General features: G+C 38.1%; 1 protein-coding gene across 1 annotated transcript; it reads left to right on the top strand.

Moving 5' to 3' along the window:
• Positions 1-12,234: 12,234 nt before the first annotated feature.
• Positions 12,235-12,831, top strand: LOC134944325 (olfactory receptor 1-like). The gene has a single exon (XM_063932906.1). The coding sequence runs from the start codon at positions 12,235-12,237 to the stop codon at positions 12,829-12,831; it is 597 nt and encodes a 198-aa protein (XP_063788976.1).
• The last annotated feature ends 3,493 nt before the right edge of the window (positions 12,832-16,324 follow it).

Raw genomic sequence — 16,324 nt, 5'->3', positions numbered from 1 at the left:
TGTCCATTCCTGTCATTATAGGTCATCCTGGGGGGGTGTTAAGACATTTGTGAACTTTGGGAAGTACATATATAGTGGATGTAACAGGCCCACTGATGTCACATGCTTCTCCAAAAGTTTATAGTAGAGGTTTTAAATTCTTGAGGATGGATCTGACTTAAGTTTCTGGTAGGTGTTAGCATTCGCTAGCTGACTTGAGATTTCTTTGATATAATCTTCCGTGTTTAAGATGGCTACTCCTCCTCCCTTGTCACATGGTTTTATTGTAATGCATTCATCTTTTCTAAGATCCATGACTGCTTGACTTTCCTTTTTTGTTAGATTATCTGTATGTGTTGGTTCTGATTCACTTTATAGGTTTTCTTGGTTCTCTTGTGAAGTTTAGTGCCAGCCCATTTACCCCTCTTCTTATATGGTTTCTCAATGGTCAATCTTGGTGTCTTCTGGAGCATGAACTTTCTTCTTGAAAAGGAGCTTCCTTATGATGGTTTTCACTGTGGTTGGTGTGGCCCACTCCTAAAAATAGGGATCATCACATAAGGGAAAGGGAACAAAGACCCATATGGGGTGGATAAACTACCACCCACAGACGATGCACCAACCATAGTGAAAACCATCATAAGGAATACAGAATTATATAGCAATGGACAGCGAACATCATACCAATTGGCTGAAAGGCATTCCTAAAAGAAAATGTATTAATATCAAGAGGAACTGTAGTGAACCATCTCTATGTGAATCACAGATTGAAGACCTGAAGAGTTCTTTTCTTAAGAAAGGGTACCATCCTGATCCATTGAAACAGCAGTTCAACAGACTTTAATGATGGAAAGAACCACATTAATCCAAGAACAAAAGAAGACAAGCACAACCAGCTCTGCAAATTGTCAATGGGCTCTCCTGACTGGATTTGATTCAGATCACAAACTGTTTGAGATAATTATTAACAAACACTGGTACATACTACAGGGAGACCCCATACTGAAAACCATTCTGCAGAACAAACCCAAGTTTATTTACCGGAAGGCAAGAAACTTAAAGAACAATCTGGTACGTAGCACTTTACACGTTCAGAATAGTAATCCCATCAGAACTGCAGGATTCCACAGGTGCAGCATTTTTTTGGGATGCAGAAATGTCAGAACAGAAAAATCCAAATACACTGAAGTCCCCGTAAATGGTACCACAATGAATATCAGGGATTTCATAACATGCAACACTACCTCAGTAATTTATCTTATTACATGCACATGCAGCAAAACCTATGCGGGTTGGTCCTCAAGGGCACTCAAAACACGAATTGGCGAACACCATCGCAACATCAGAAAAGGACTTCCCACTCACCATCTTTCTGATCATTTCAAGAGTGAACATCAATGCTCCACCAACTCTATACAACACTTCATAGGTCTCCTCAATATTAAAGCAACATGTAGGAAAAGAAATCTTGAAACTAGCCTGGCAAGAGAAGAAATAAGGACCATATTCAACCTGCAAACACTTTCCCCTACCGGCTTAAATCAGGACTTTGAAATCAAGTGGTTCCTCTGACCCGCTTCAATTATGGACACTCACAAACCATAACATTGGTTGCTCCAGACCATTGTTTGGTCATATACTTGGTTTCCCTAATAGGGGGACCCATGCACACTGAATAATCTCCACCCAGGTCTTTTTAATTGTCTCTACCTTAGGTTGGCATTCTGTCACTATCTCACAGCACACATTCTAGTGCGCACGGACTATGCACTTGCACTTAATATATTCATCCTACCAAATGTGGGTTAAATCCTACCCAATGTGGGTTAAATCCCAACATTCATTGCACCTCTGTATTTATTATGATTCTTATCCTGGTCAGCACTAAATATTTTATTACCTCAGTATTGACAAATACCATAATTCATCTATATTTATTACATCATATATTTCCCTCATGCATTCCCTTTCATTTTATTTTTTATGGTCATGTTTACAAGAGACTATTTGAAGATTCTCATCATCATGGGATCCTTGTCTGCCATGCTTCCAGCACACTAACAGTTGGGGAAGCCATAGCAATGACTGCAACATAGGAAGACCATCTCATTCTGCTGACTTCCGACAGTGAGATAGCTTCGCAATCAGGTGGAACGCATAGGACACAGACTTCTGCCTGGTGGAATGCACAGGAGAGACATTTCCTTACTCACCGCTGACAACTCCTGCCCGGTGGAATGCATAAAGCACTTCCGGTTCCGACTTAGTTCAGACCCAAAGTAATAGGAATCTACATGCGGCCACGTACAATTGGACAGAGGAGCACTTAAATACTTTAGACTCTTGCACCAGGGGTAGACAGCCTTGAGGAAGGGACCAGGTTGTCCCGAAACGCATTGGTTATATGCCGCGGTGTCATTACCGCATGGATTCTTGTTGGACAGATCCTGTTGCTGATTAGAAAATAGACACTGGGAGCCTGAGCAGGGTATTTTCCTGGGATACCCTGCCATTCTACACTTGCAGCTCCACTCACTAGAATGGGTATGATTCCTGTTTCCAATTCAGCTCCACCTTACTTGTTTTCAAAAGTGAATTTATGTATATGTTTTTATGCATCATATTGTTCTGCTATAAACACCTTTTAATACTCACTCCCACTATTGATGTACTTCACCATACATCTAGAGTGATTACATCTTCACCTTTGTGACAACAGATGTACTTTATAATACATCTTAAGTGATCGCACCTTCCAGATTAAGGTTCATTACAGTGAACACTTCTTAGGATCAGCGCCAAATAGGGATAAATCATTTTGTGTATCTTTACTTGTTATTTGGGAGCTCATTTGGGGAAGCTCCAGCACTTTCCCTGGCCTGCTATTGATCCTTCACACCGCGCAGTCACACACCCCACCACTTCTGTTTATAAAAACTGAGCTGTTACTAGTTACACACCCCTGACAAAGTCTAATGACGGAACTGGTTGGGCGTGGCTTGTGGACTGAAGCCTGACAGACGTCATAGTCTATGTCCATGGAGAGAGAAAGACCTGAGGCCGGGAATGCTTTAGGTCACTGCAGACACTTGTCCTGCCAGTGGGAGACCTGGAGACGAACCCGCCACTGCTACCAGCCGTACAGCGTTTATACTGTGAGCCATCTGGAGGTATCGTAGGAGGAGTGTGAGGCTGTTGATTTCTTTCTTGGATGTATGTGAACTTTTTACTATGTTATTAAATCATTGATACTCTAATACTCACCTGGTGCGCCCCTCACTCTTTATCTTTTGCATGTGTTCGATGGAGGCAGCACTAATCATCTGTACTAAGGAAAAATAACTTGCTTTGGAAGTTTTATAAGGACTTGAGTGGACTTTGCGCAACATATTCCTTCACATATATACTGTATATATGAAAAATGACCTCTGTACTAACATAATAGATTGGTGAGTTTAGTACGACAGAAGCTGGCCATGCATAAGAGGATGCAGAAATAAACATGATCCAAAACAGGGCCATGTGACATTGTGATGATGCTTAGAGATTGAGAAATAGTAGTGGGGTTGGAAGTAGTTGGAGATTTATGAGGCATCTCTTATATACTGTAGCTTTCATTTCTGTCAATTTAAGATCTCAGGTCAATTTTGCATGTAAATCCCTCTGTCATGATTTCAGGTGCCATTTCACACAGCAGAGCTTATGGAGAGGGTGTGTGCAGTAGTTCACGGTGAAATACTACATACGAGCATCCAAGTTACATGATTATAGTTGTTTTTGACACATTTTAAATAAATCCAGATCCCAAACCAGAATCTAAAACACTTGAAGGTAGTTTTGACAAAACCAAAACACAGCAATGATTTAGAAGCAAAACTAAATCTCGGGGGTGTGTGGACATCTCTAATTTTCCTACAATGAGGACATGGCTATGCTGCTCCCCTTCATTTCTATTTTTCCTCCCATGGATCATATTATTAAAACATTGGTGAGAATTTCCTGTGAAATTTAATTAGTTTTCTTTTCATTTCATGGTGGAGATATAGCTTGTGTCCACACAGGAATAAGAGGAATATGGTTTGTCCTCTATCTGAGGAAATAATTTGTGCTAAGAGAGCTCTAACTTTCTTTATGATAAATCCACAACTATAATATTTTGTAAAGTCTGTACTCCGATTAATACATACATCTATTTAACTTCATATTATGGGAAAAGTCAACTGCCTACAGTGAGTGCATACAATAGAAAATAAATAAAATCCAAGTTATCATTTATTATTTTCACATATGGGCCCTCATTTATAGTTATCAAACAAATGAACTATAGGGTGCAGTTACAAATTATACTGTTTACAAAAAATATAAGGCTTTTTATGTTTTTCACAGAGCTTTAGAATGGAAAAGTTATGTACCTCTAAATCTCTCTGCCCATTTTAAATATGCAACCACCACCACCTGCAACATGGTGGTACCAAAGTACAAAACTGCACTTGCTAGTTTGTTTTACCCCTAACACTAGAGGGGTAAACGCATCACTACTTGGAGTGGATAAGTAGCTTAAAGCATCTAATCAGCTTCTGTTCTTGATCTAGCACAGTCTTTGAAATGGCAAGTGCAGATTGGCTGGTTTGGTAACTACCCCACTTTCCAAGACTTAATACAACTCCTTGTAAATGAGCCATATAGTTAGAAGACAATTACTTATAAGGAAATCCAACATTTCTAACTTGAGAGGTACAATTCACAATATTGAGATAATAATTATATTCTGGTGACATATCCATAGACAATTTTTCTATAAAAAATGCATAATTTACATTAATTTGTAGAGTTTAATTTTCTTTATTATTAATAAATGTGCAAAAAAAGTTAAGAAATTTCCCCCCATTCTTTTGAAAATCTGTATTTTCACAAAAATTAAGTGACATTGAAAAATACGTGTAGAAAATGCAGCTTATTTTCCTAATTCTTTATAGCCTATTAACAAACTTTATCTTGATACTTGTTAACTTTAACTTTATTTGTTAGGTTTAACAAACATACAGCCCAACATTGGAAATGTTTTGTTAAATGACTTCACCTTTCACACTGTTTATTGATGAAATTCCCATGACACCTCTGAACACAACTAAACAAATAAAAGAAAGTGAAATTTGTATAATTATAGTTTACAGAAAGTTTAGTTCAATGGAAATCAGTGATGTCATTGCCCAACTTTCTTCAGTTCCCCATAGGTATACATTCTGATAAATGTAGGAGCACTGCTTATAGATAGAGACAGTACATCTTACTGTCTTCATTACTTCTGCATAACACGAGTTAGAACAAGGAGATTTATTGTCGGTGATTTTAATAGTAAGTTCTGCTTTTTTCTCTTTATCACGCAACTACGCAGGGGATTGTAGGTAACAATTACATACTCAATAGATGGTAGAAAAGACAATTTTTTATAAAGAGATCTAATTCACTCTACTTTATTGTTATGCATTTATATGTATGATAAAATCTGGATCAATTTACTTACATGCTATATCCTTTATACTGTAAGTTTTAAAAAGCAAGGTATTAGTTATTCTATATCTACCTCAATGTGTTTGTTATGTTTTTATCTTTAACTACATGAGATTTTTATGTTCAATTTTAAATTATTTATTTTCTACCTGTAAATTTGTTACTTACAATTATGTTTGTGGTATTTAAACTATTGTGCCTTGCAAATATACAATGATAATGATCATATGCTACAAAGTTTTCTTATAGCTTTTTACTTACAATGAAAAATAAAAATAAAAAAACAATAATTTTGGCCATGTGCAATTTCTTTATGCATTCAATAAAACCAGTTCATTCAGTATTTAGCCTAATTATTATTGATGTTTTCACTAATGTAGCTAAAATAAACATTTTAACTATACACATCTTGCATGTCTTTATACTGGTACAATTAGTATATATCTTGCTTCTTTTTGTATTGGATGATAACTTGTTCTGTGTAGTGATAACTTGATAACTTGTTCTGTGTAGTGTTTTATCTGCTGTACTCCACTAAGGAGTCTATAGTGGCTTATAAACAAACATTAATAATGATGATGCATCAATTCCAAGATGTGCTTATGAAATAAAAGTATTTAGATTCTAAAATAATTTTTCAAGTGATCTTGTCTGTGTGCCCATTATTCCTTAGGCAGGAATAATTAACATTTGTACTTATTAAGGGTTATATTTATTATACACTGGTGCCACTGATCATCTCCGGCTTTATTTGATACTTAAATACAGTAGGGATAAATGCTAAACAAGCCAAATTAGCCTTAATTCCTGTTACCATTTTAAATCTACTGTTTATAGCCACTGATGGTTGTGGCTTTGACAAACAGGCAGATAGAAATCATACTGTTTAGTTATTACCCAATCACTTTAAACACATTGCATTACTATTGAATGAAGAATAACATAATAGCATTGATCTTAAAAGAAGAGACCTGTGCTATTTCTACAATATAAAAGATTACAGAAAGGCAATCTGACCAGTGAATCTTGTTATTACCCACTTGAAAACTGAGAAGGTAATTACATAAATAGAACACCTCATAGTTAAGATGTTATCAGTGTTATCAGTGCATGTTCCGTCCTCTTTATGGCCATGTCGTTATATAAACATTTAGCAAATTGCCACACGTTTTACTGTTTATCATTTTTCACTATACATCCTTATTCAGTAATAATAACTTTAATGGTTTCAGTCAATTCTCCTTTTTGCCTTCTCAAGAAGAAGACATGGAAGTGTCTCCTTTTGCCTTTGGCCACAATCTATGCTTATCATTGTTCTTTTGCCCACATCATAATAGTTTAGTTAGAACCCTTCCACATAACCTAGTCTCAAGGAACTCTCCCAACCTCCTGCCATGGCCATATAAGCTTCACTTACTTTCTGCTGTCAGGCCACCTTCCGCTTGCCCGCACATTATGTTAACTGTCTGTCTCCCCCTAGATTGTGAGCTCCTTGGAGCAGGGCCCTCTTATCTCTTGTTCTCACAACCCTTGTCTCTCATACTTTAATTAAAGCTCTCTCCTACTCAGTCACTGTCTATACCCACATCTCCTCTCACTCGTTACTGTTTATCTCTTCCAACAACTGCCTGCCCCTAGTAGTATGCTGATTACTGATTAGCTTCCTTACATCTCAGCTTCATTGTGTACTGAGAATTGTGGTGCTAACAGTTACCTATGCTATTTTTGTTTTTCAGTTACGTTTATATTAAGTTCTGTGTATTCTGTATTGTTCTAATGTCTGCCATATGTTTGGTGCTGTGAAACACTTGTGGCACCTTATAAATAAAATGTAATAAGAATAATAATGACCAAAGCTGTCAATCTCCAACTTTCTCATTGACATTGCAGGGTATTTAAAACTAATTTGTGCATCTATATTGTGATCAGTCTTTATCATTGCTACTTTGATGCCTTTTTGGCACCTAAAGTTATCCCCAGTTAATTATGCCTGTTACTTAATTTCCAGACCTCAGCTTCCACTTCAGTGTCTCCATCCCATGATATCATTAGTCCAAGGTCTGACTATTGCTGTTCTCCTGGTATTATTGCTGTGCCTTGCGCCTCAATATCATCAAAACATGAATCAGCTGGTCCATTCCTGCTGGTCAAATCTGAGTCCCACTCTTCAGGTTGAGAGTCAGGTTCATATACTATCTATATACTGTACTTTCTGTATGGTTTTCCTATCTATCATAAAAATCCTTTCTAACAGGTGTTCAACAGGGACGTCCGCAAGGAGTTATTTCTTGTAGAGGTCCCTGCTGAACAACTGGTAGAAAGGATTTTTTTGATAGGAAAATCATAGAGAAAGCATATAGATAATTTACAAATATGACTAGTCAAAGTTGGTAGCACCATTCTAAAGTTACATTATTATACACTATACAGTATGTACAATAAAACATAATGGAATTACTCATACACAAGAGAGAACAGCATAAGAACAGGTATTAACATGTGTGTAAGCTTCATGTATATTAAAAAAATATATGTATACACAAGAGTCAGTGGTGGGATTCAGCCGGTTCTCACCGGTTCCACAGAACCGATACCTAATGTTAGGTATGGTTCTGCAAACCATTTGCTAATGAGCGACGCCATTTCCAGCAGCTGCGAGAACCGGGAGTCACCCGGCACCGCTGCACATAGTATCCTGGAGGGGAAGGAGAGCATGCGGCAGTACATGAAGACCCGGCTAGCCTGAATCAGAGATGCCACGTCTGTCACCCAGCGGCTCCGGGGATCCCGGCGTTCAATCAGCCCGCAGCAGGAGTGTGGCACTTGATCTCAGTAAGGGATAAGCAGATGAAAATACAGAGATAGGAACGCCTCCTGTCCCACTCGCCCACATCTGAAGTAAGTTGACATAGGAATGGAGTGCCAGTAATGTACACCTATTAGCAGGTCTTAAACTTTACCACCCAGGCTAACGAAGCACCGTCCCTGCATTACCCGGAGGTAGGACATGAACTACCATTACAACAGGTGCATTGTGATTGTTAGCATAACCATTGTTGCATAGTTATTTAAAACTAAACCAAATCTGCTATAAGCGCCTAATCAGAATAATTTTAAAGTTTAGAACAGCATCAGGGGCGCTGCCAATAAAGCACTGTGTATATGCTTTAATAATTATTAGAAACCAAAAAAAGAAGATTGGCTGCGCTAATGATGCAGGTGAAAAATAACCCTATTAATGGAGAGCTGACAAATCCATAATAAAGAATAAAAAAATTTTTTTTATTAAAATATTAATACCAATATAAGAGAAAATACGATATCTTAAAAGATAATGTGTATAAAAATGCTCTGAGCTGACCCTAAATAATATATAACAATTGACGATTATTGCATGATAGATAAGTAATCAATAATCTCATGAGAAGTAGAAAATTAAATTGACAAACATGTAACAATCAAGTCACTGATTGATATGGAGCAAATATTCACAGCAAATTACCTCTCCTGGGCTGTCAGTACCGGGCGTCCCCGGTGCGATCCATTAAAGCCCTTTTTGTATGAAGAAGCAACTGTGGCAGATTACTCCAAGAGAGACTGTTTGCATATGCTTTCAAATGTCTCTGCGTGAGAAACTGATTCCTGGAGTCTCCCGTGGGCTGGTGCAAAGCCCGGTACTGACAGCCCAGGAGAGGTAATTTAATCATCTTATCTAATTAAACAACTTGCTGCCGGGACTTTCCATATATCTCAAAGTACATGCTGCCTCTGTACTTATAGAGAATGTGTAGCCTTAATTTGCTGTGAATATTTGCTCCATATCAATCAGTGACTTGATTGTTACATGTTTGTCAATTTAATTTTCTACTTCTCATGAGATTATTGATTACTTATCTATCATGCAATAATCGTCAATTGTTATATATTATTTAGGGTCAGCTCAGAGCATTTTTATACACATTATCTTTTAAGATATCGTATTTTCTCTTATATTGGTATTAATATTTTAATAAAATTTTTTTTTTTATTCTTTATTATGGATTTGTCAGCTCTCCATTAATAGGGTTATTTTTCACCTGCATCATTAGCGCAGCCAATCTTCTTTTTTTGGTTGCATAGTTATTTGAATGTATTATTTGACTGATCTGCCTACACATTAGAGGCTTCCTTTTGACCATCAACACCATAAGGATAGTCTATTTGGCAGGATATACAGTTCCCTGGACATTGTTTGAGCCTTTTAGGCTATTGTTGGAATTTATTTGTGTACCATATGATTTTATCCACAGGCTATATATATATTATTTTTTTTACTTTGATTTGGTTTATTCCTAAACCAGGTTTAAATTAGGAAACAATGCACAAGATTGTTTTTCTTTGTCCCTCTTTTCCTCCTCTGCTAGTCCCACTTTTCCCCCTTCTGCTAGTCCCACTTTTCTGCCATCTGATAGTCCCACTTTTCTGCCATGAATTATTAAACTACATTTCGGTGTAGTTTTTGGTATACTTAATGGTCATTAGGACATAGAATCTGTTTCTAATTTAGTTGAATCGCACCACTGACAAGAATATGTTTTTTTTAAAACATTTTAAAACAAGTTGAATATTTTTCCTTAGATTGCAATTATCAATTAAGTTAATCGAAATTCTGGTTGAAAATAAAACATAGCGGCCACAATAATAATATGACTACTATCAGGTCAATAAACAATCATGAGCAGCTAGAGGAGCTTGTGCTTCCTGACAGGTAAATGTTGTGCAGAAGGAACAGCTAATTTATAGGTGCAATAAATATGTCTACAAAACACATAAATCATGGCACTCAATTACCGATGCCAGATAAATGTAAGAACAGTTTAAAGAAAAGTATTGTGCTATGTAGAATTTGAACTGCAGATGCCCTTCAGTCTGCCTCATAATCAACCTGTGTATGTTTGACTGTAGGGGATGCAGTCAGGATGCTGGCGGTCGGGACGCCGGCACTGGAATCCTGACACGTGGCCAAAATCCCACTGTCAGAACTCTGACATCAATTGGAATACCGACACTGGTAATCCTGACCGCCGGCATCCTGAATGTAAGGTCTCTTAGAGTTTAGATGCTGGGGGAGGTTAGGTTTATGATGTGGGGGAAAGTTAGGGTTAGGATGTGGAAAAGGAGGGTTAGGGTTAGGCTGCGGGAAAGGGAGAGTAAGGGTTAGGCTGAAGTAAAGGGAGGGTAAGGGTTAGGGTGCAGGGAAGGGATAGTTAGGGTTAGGTTTAGACATCACCAGGTCACCACCAGGGTTCAGCTGCAGGGGGGAGGGAATGTTGGGGTTAGAGTGGTAGTGGGGAGGGTAAACATACTTACCTAACCCCTGTCAGGATTCTCAGCATCAAGTTGACGGTGTTGGTCTTATGACTGCCGGCATCCCAACCACCAGTAATTCGTATCACACCCGACTGTAGACATGTAAGGATGTTGATTAATGAAAATGAATACGATGATGTACTGTACATAGGAAATTATTAAAAGCTGCTATACTGTCATAAGTACTAAAGGAAAAACTAAAAGAAAAACTTATTCCTCTGGTAACAAGTTTGACTCACATGTAGAAGAAAATGAAACAATAATTAACTATGGTGGTCATTCCGAGTTGTTCGTTCGTTATTTTTCTTTCGCAACGGAGCGATTAGTCACTAATGCGCATGCGCAATGTCCGCAGTGCGACTGCGCCAAGTAAATTTGCTATGCAGTTAGGTATTTTACTCACGGCATTACGAGGTTTTTTCTTCGTTCTGGTGATCGTAATGTGATTGACAGGAAGTGGGTGTTTCTGGGCGTAAACTGGACGTTTTATAGGAGTGTGTGAAAAAACGCTACCGTTTCTGGGAAAAAAGCGGGAGTGGACGGAGAAACGGAGGAGTGTCTGGGCGAACGCTGGGTGTGTTTGTGACGTCAAACCAGGAACGACAAGCACTGAACTGAACGTAGATGCCGAGTAAGTGTGGAGCTACTCAGAAACTGCTAAGAAGTGTCTTTTCGCAATTCGGCTAATCTTTCGTTCGCAATTTTCGTTTCGCAAAGTTAAGATTCACTCCCAGTAGGTGGCGGCTTAGCGTGTGCAAAGCTGCTAAAAGCAGCTTGCAAGCGAACATCTCGGAATGAGGGCCTATGTTACAAAAAATATATTTTTCATTATGTGCTCGGGTAAGATGTCTCTGTATGTTACACATCTTGGCTGAAATAAGTAGAATGTTGAACTAGTTGAGTATTTGATTTTTTTTTCTCTCATTTGAATCTCACTAAAATTAGTTTTTTATTGACAATTGGAAAACCTTGAGTTTTGTTCCTGCTTGTGCGCTTTCCTAAATAATCAATAATGGGGATTTTCTATTTCTAGAATTGCACGAATAGCTTATGGACAATCACACCTCTCTTCCCGTGTTCAAAATTGTTGTTTTTTTTACTTCATTAGAATATAAATCATATTTTTGCACTGTGTTTCTTATGTTATATCTGACTGGAGTGTTAGCAAATGCTGTTATAATAACAGTCGTAAATACTGATAAGCATTTAGACACCCCAATGTATCTGTTTCTCTGTAATTTGTCTATAATAGATCTTTGTTATATAACAGTCACAGTCCCTAAGCTGCTGTACATGTTACTATCTGGGAATTACACAGTGTCCCTCATACAGTGCTTTAGCCAGATGTATTTTTTCTATGTATTTGCCAGCACGGAAGTTGTTCTTTTATCCGCAATGGCATATGACCGGTATGTTGCTATTTGTAAACCTTTACACTATCACCATATATTCAACAAGAAGCGTTGTGTACAACTCATGGCTGCCATATGGGTATTTGGATGTTGCAATGCTTTACCGTTTGTATTTGTAGCCACAAAGTTATCTTTTTCTTATTCACATATAATCCACCAATACTTCTGTGAAGCCAAATCTCTCGTGAACATCTCAAGCACCAATAAGAAACTGTTCTTGATATTGATCTATGCTGAATTATTGGTATTTGGACTGAGTTCATTTTGCAGCAATTTGACATCTTATATAAAAATAATTAGTGCCATCTTGAAGATTAAATCCAGAGATGGTAGAAGAAAAGCCTTCTCCACCTGCTCATCCCACATCACGGTCCTCACCATATTTTATGGAACAGCTGCAGCTGTGCACATTGTAACACCATCAGGTCCCTTCATGGTCCTAGAGCTGATCTTCACCATATTGCTCACTGTAGTTACACCAGTGTTAAATCCGCTGATATACAGTCTACAGAATAATGACGTAAAGAATGCACTAACGGGTTTATTGAGGTACAAGAAGGTAACATTTAAAATCATATAGTTAATCAGGGACCAGTTATTAAAAATATTAAATATATTGTGAATGTAACGAAAAATGTTTAAAGCCAGATTCAGAGTTTGGACTTATGTTGAGCCCAATAAAAGTTGATAGGTTATGTGTGCTGGAACTTCCTATCTGTTGTAAATACACACAATGAATCCATTTATTAATTTCACACACACTAAATATGACTGCATCCAAAATGCAGGAATTAACACAGCATATCACCAGAAAGGGCGGATGTAATGAATTCGGATTTGGACGTCCGTGCGGGATGCCAACTGAACTTGTAAATTGTTTTAAACGGGCAATAGTTTACAAGTTTAAACCATGCCTTGTAAATTAGCCCCTTTAAAAAAATCTTAGTTCAAGCTGGCATCTCGCAAGGCTGCCAAACTTGGATTTCATTACATTTCGACTAAAGAGTCCTAGACACTCGGCCTGTTTGCAGTCCCTCTCAGTACATAGTCAGTCCTCTGTCAATGCTGTATTTTCTTTGCATTCATTTAGCAAAAACAGGAGCTAGAAAAAAAGATTGCTTTAAGTATTTTTGTATTGGTGTCCTTCAAATAGCACATGGAATTTAATTTAATAAAAAAAAAATTGGTGAATATAAAAAAGTATCTTTCAAGCAAGTTTACATGTTACAGTATTTCTTTGCCAAACGATGCACTGATATTGATGTGTCTGCAGTATTCTTTTTCTTAACAGAAGTTTTCCAGATGTAAGGATAGAGATGTGTAACTGATATGTGGCACAGTAAATACAAGAATTACACCATGTAGGCAAGATGATTTAAGTAATTCTGAAAAACACTTACATGTATACCACAGCAGTACACACAGAACCTTCTCATCTCCAACTTACTGATGGACCCTTCTTGACTTCAGACAACTTCCGGTTGCAGTATGTTTTTGTAAATGTATTATTATCTGTAGATTTATTTTCAGGTTGGGTGGAGGCCTATGCTATGACATCATAGACTGTTAGCATAATAGCTAAGAAAATAACATAGGCATGTTTTAGTAGGTTTGGACTATCACAAGTAATTTACAAAAAAAATAACAATGAGACCTTGTATAAATTAAACAGCAGCTTCAAACTCTTAGCTCGCACAACCTAGTGGGATAGTTGAAGAGACAATACAACTATGAAAAATAAAATGTCTAAAGTAACTCAACACTTTGGTTTGCTCTAACTGTTTGTGTTTTATAAGGTTATGACAATTCCTTGGGTACCTTTTGCACATTTTCCTATATGACAATGCCCAAATGTAATATTTTGCACCAGCTATTTACATAGCTACTATAGGGGGCAATCATCTGTATTATACATATAATCAAAGTATCTACATGTCAACCCCTTAAAAGCAGAAGACATGGTAATCAAAAGAAGTTTCTTACATGCTGTTTCTTTGAAAGAGCAATATAGAAGACTATAGAGTACGTTTAGCCTGGAGAGATAAAGTGGTGAGAGATAAAGGCCCAAATGTATTCAGCTTTTACCAGAAATAAAGTGGAGACAATTAAAGTGTGATAAATGACCAGCCAATGAGCTCATAACTGTCATGTCATAGGCTGTGTTTGAAAAATGATAAGAGCTGGTTGGCTGGTCATTTATTACTTTTGTTCCATCTCCACCTATCTCTTGTTAAAACTTAATACATGTGGACCAAAGTACCAACTAATCAGATCATAACTTTTAAATCAAACACATCCTGTAAAAAGGACATTTAGGAGCTGATTGGTTGGCACTTTCTCTCTCTCTACTTTATCTCTCTCCTAGCTTTGGTAAATCTCCACCTACAGTGAATGTGGACACAAGCTTCTCGCTATAAGAAGGTATATTCTCCTGTGCTAGCAGTCCAATAGAAAAACATTGTTACAGACAAACAGAAACATCTCAAGAAACTTTATGTGGGCCCTCATTCCGAGTTGATCGCACCAAACAACTTTTTGCTGCTGGTGCTGTCAACTAATCTCTGCCTATGGGGGAGTGTATTTTAGCATAGCAGGGCTGCGAACGCTTGTGCAGCCCTGCTATTCTAAAAAGGTTTCCTGAAAAACAAGACCAGGGTAAGAGTTACTAACCCTGTGCGACGGCTCCAATGATGAAGGTCCCGGTCCTGACGTCAGACATGCCCTCCGTTCGCCTATACATGCCTGCATTTTTCTTACCACTCCACAAAAAATGGCTGGCAATGGTGAGTATCCGCCCCTGAATGCCTCCCACCTGTCCATCTTCTTGTGATCGCCACAATGATCACATTTGATGCTGGCAGCATCGTTGCCCGGCTACATCCGTCGCTAGGTAATGACGCGCATTCACAATGCATCCTCCATGCCTGCGTATTTCTAGCCCATTCACACCGCAGCAAAGAACCACTGCGTGCGAACGGGTTGGAATGAACCCCATAATCAGTTGTATTAAAACAGATACTGTAGATAGGACCAGATGGGACATAGTAATAACCTCTTATCCATGCCAGTAACCAGTAGTACCTAGGGATTCAGACCCATGTTTTCATTTAGATTTTTTAACCATCTTCATAATTTAGGTTTGAAAAAATCACAATCATGTTTTTTTTTATTTTTTATTTCATTAAAAATGGTCAAAACAGGTAAAACAATGTAATTTGTTATTTATTTTGTTTCAACATGTTTGTCATTAAGATTAATTTACTGTATATTCTGTTTTATAATGAGCACCTCACGGTTTAATATTTTAACCAATAGCTGCAGTCAGGGTCGTATTGGCCCACAGGGGAACAGGGAAAACCACCTGTGGGCCCCACTACCTGTGGGGCCTCCTCCTCCGCCTCTATGGATCAGGTTCCAGACTCTATCCTAGTGCACTTGAATTATGCTTTATACTTATGTTACATTATACTTCACAATAATAAGGCTGTATATTAACCAAGGTGAACAGAACATGTACTCTGTAACGGTTAGCCAAACCTCTGTGGTAGCTGGCCACGCCCCAGTGGAGCCTGGCCACACCTTTACGCATGGGCCCCTACAATAGCATCCCTGGTGGGCCCTTCATGCTCCAGTCAGACACTGGCTGCAGTAAATATGTTGTAAAACCTAATGACGAAGGAGCAGTACAAATAAATGGCAGTTTCATAAAACATACAAAATCTGTGAAGGAGGCACAGCAATGGCAGATAGGGTGCTAGTTTAATAAAATACACAACAAGGTGTACTTTCTCCAGAAGTCAAATGACAGGGTTAAATTAGAGTTTTTGTCACATGGGGCAAGTCAGTAATTTGACACCCCTACCTCCCCCCCGCTTACACACACACCAACACACACACACAATTTCTTATCAGGGTTTCTAGCCTAGTGGCACCCAATAGATACCTGCAAACTTTCACTAATGCCAGGACCCTTACTCCCCAACACCTACACCTCCGTCCCCAATGCCAACAAACCCCTGGCTATGATTACGCAATGGCAGCGGCCCAGACTTTGGTACATACTGTAGCCTACA

This window comes from Pseudophryne corroboree, chromosome 7 (genome assembly GCF_028390025.1).
Source record: "Pseudophryne corroboree isolate aPseCor3 chromosome 7, aPseCor3.hap2, whole genome shotgun sequence".
Classification (NCBI taxonomy): Eukaryota; Metazoa; Chordata; class Amphibia; order Anura; family Myobatrachidae; genus Pseudophryne; species Pseudophryne corroboree.
Note: the sequence above shows the minus strand (reverse complement) of the source record. Positions and strands in the feature narration are given on the sequence as shown.

Excerpts from the sequence above, each read along its gene's own strand:
- LOC134944325 (XM_063932906.1), top strand. The coding sequence starts at position 12,235 with ATGGCATATGACCGGTATGTTGCTATTTGTAAACCTTTACACTATCAC.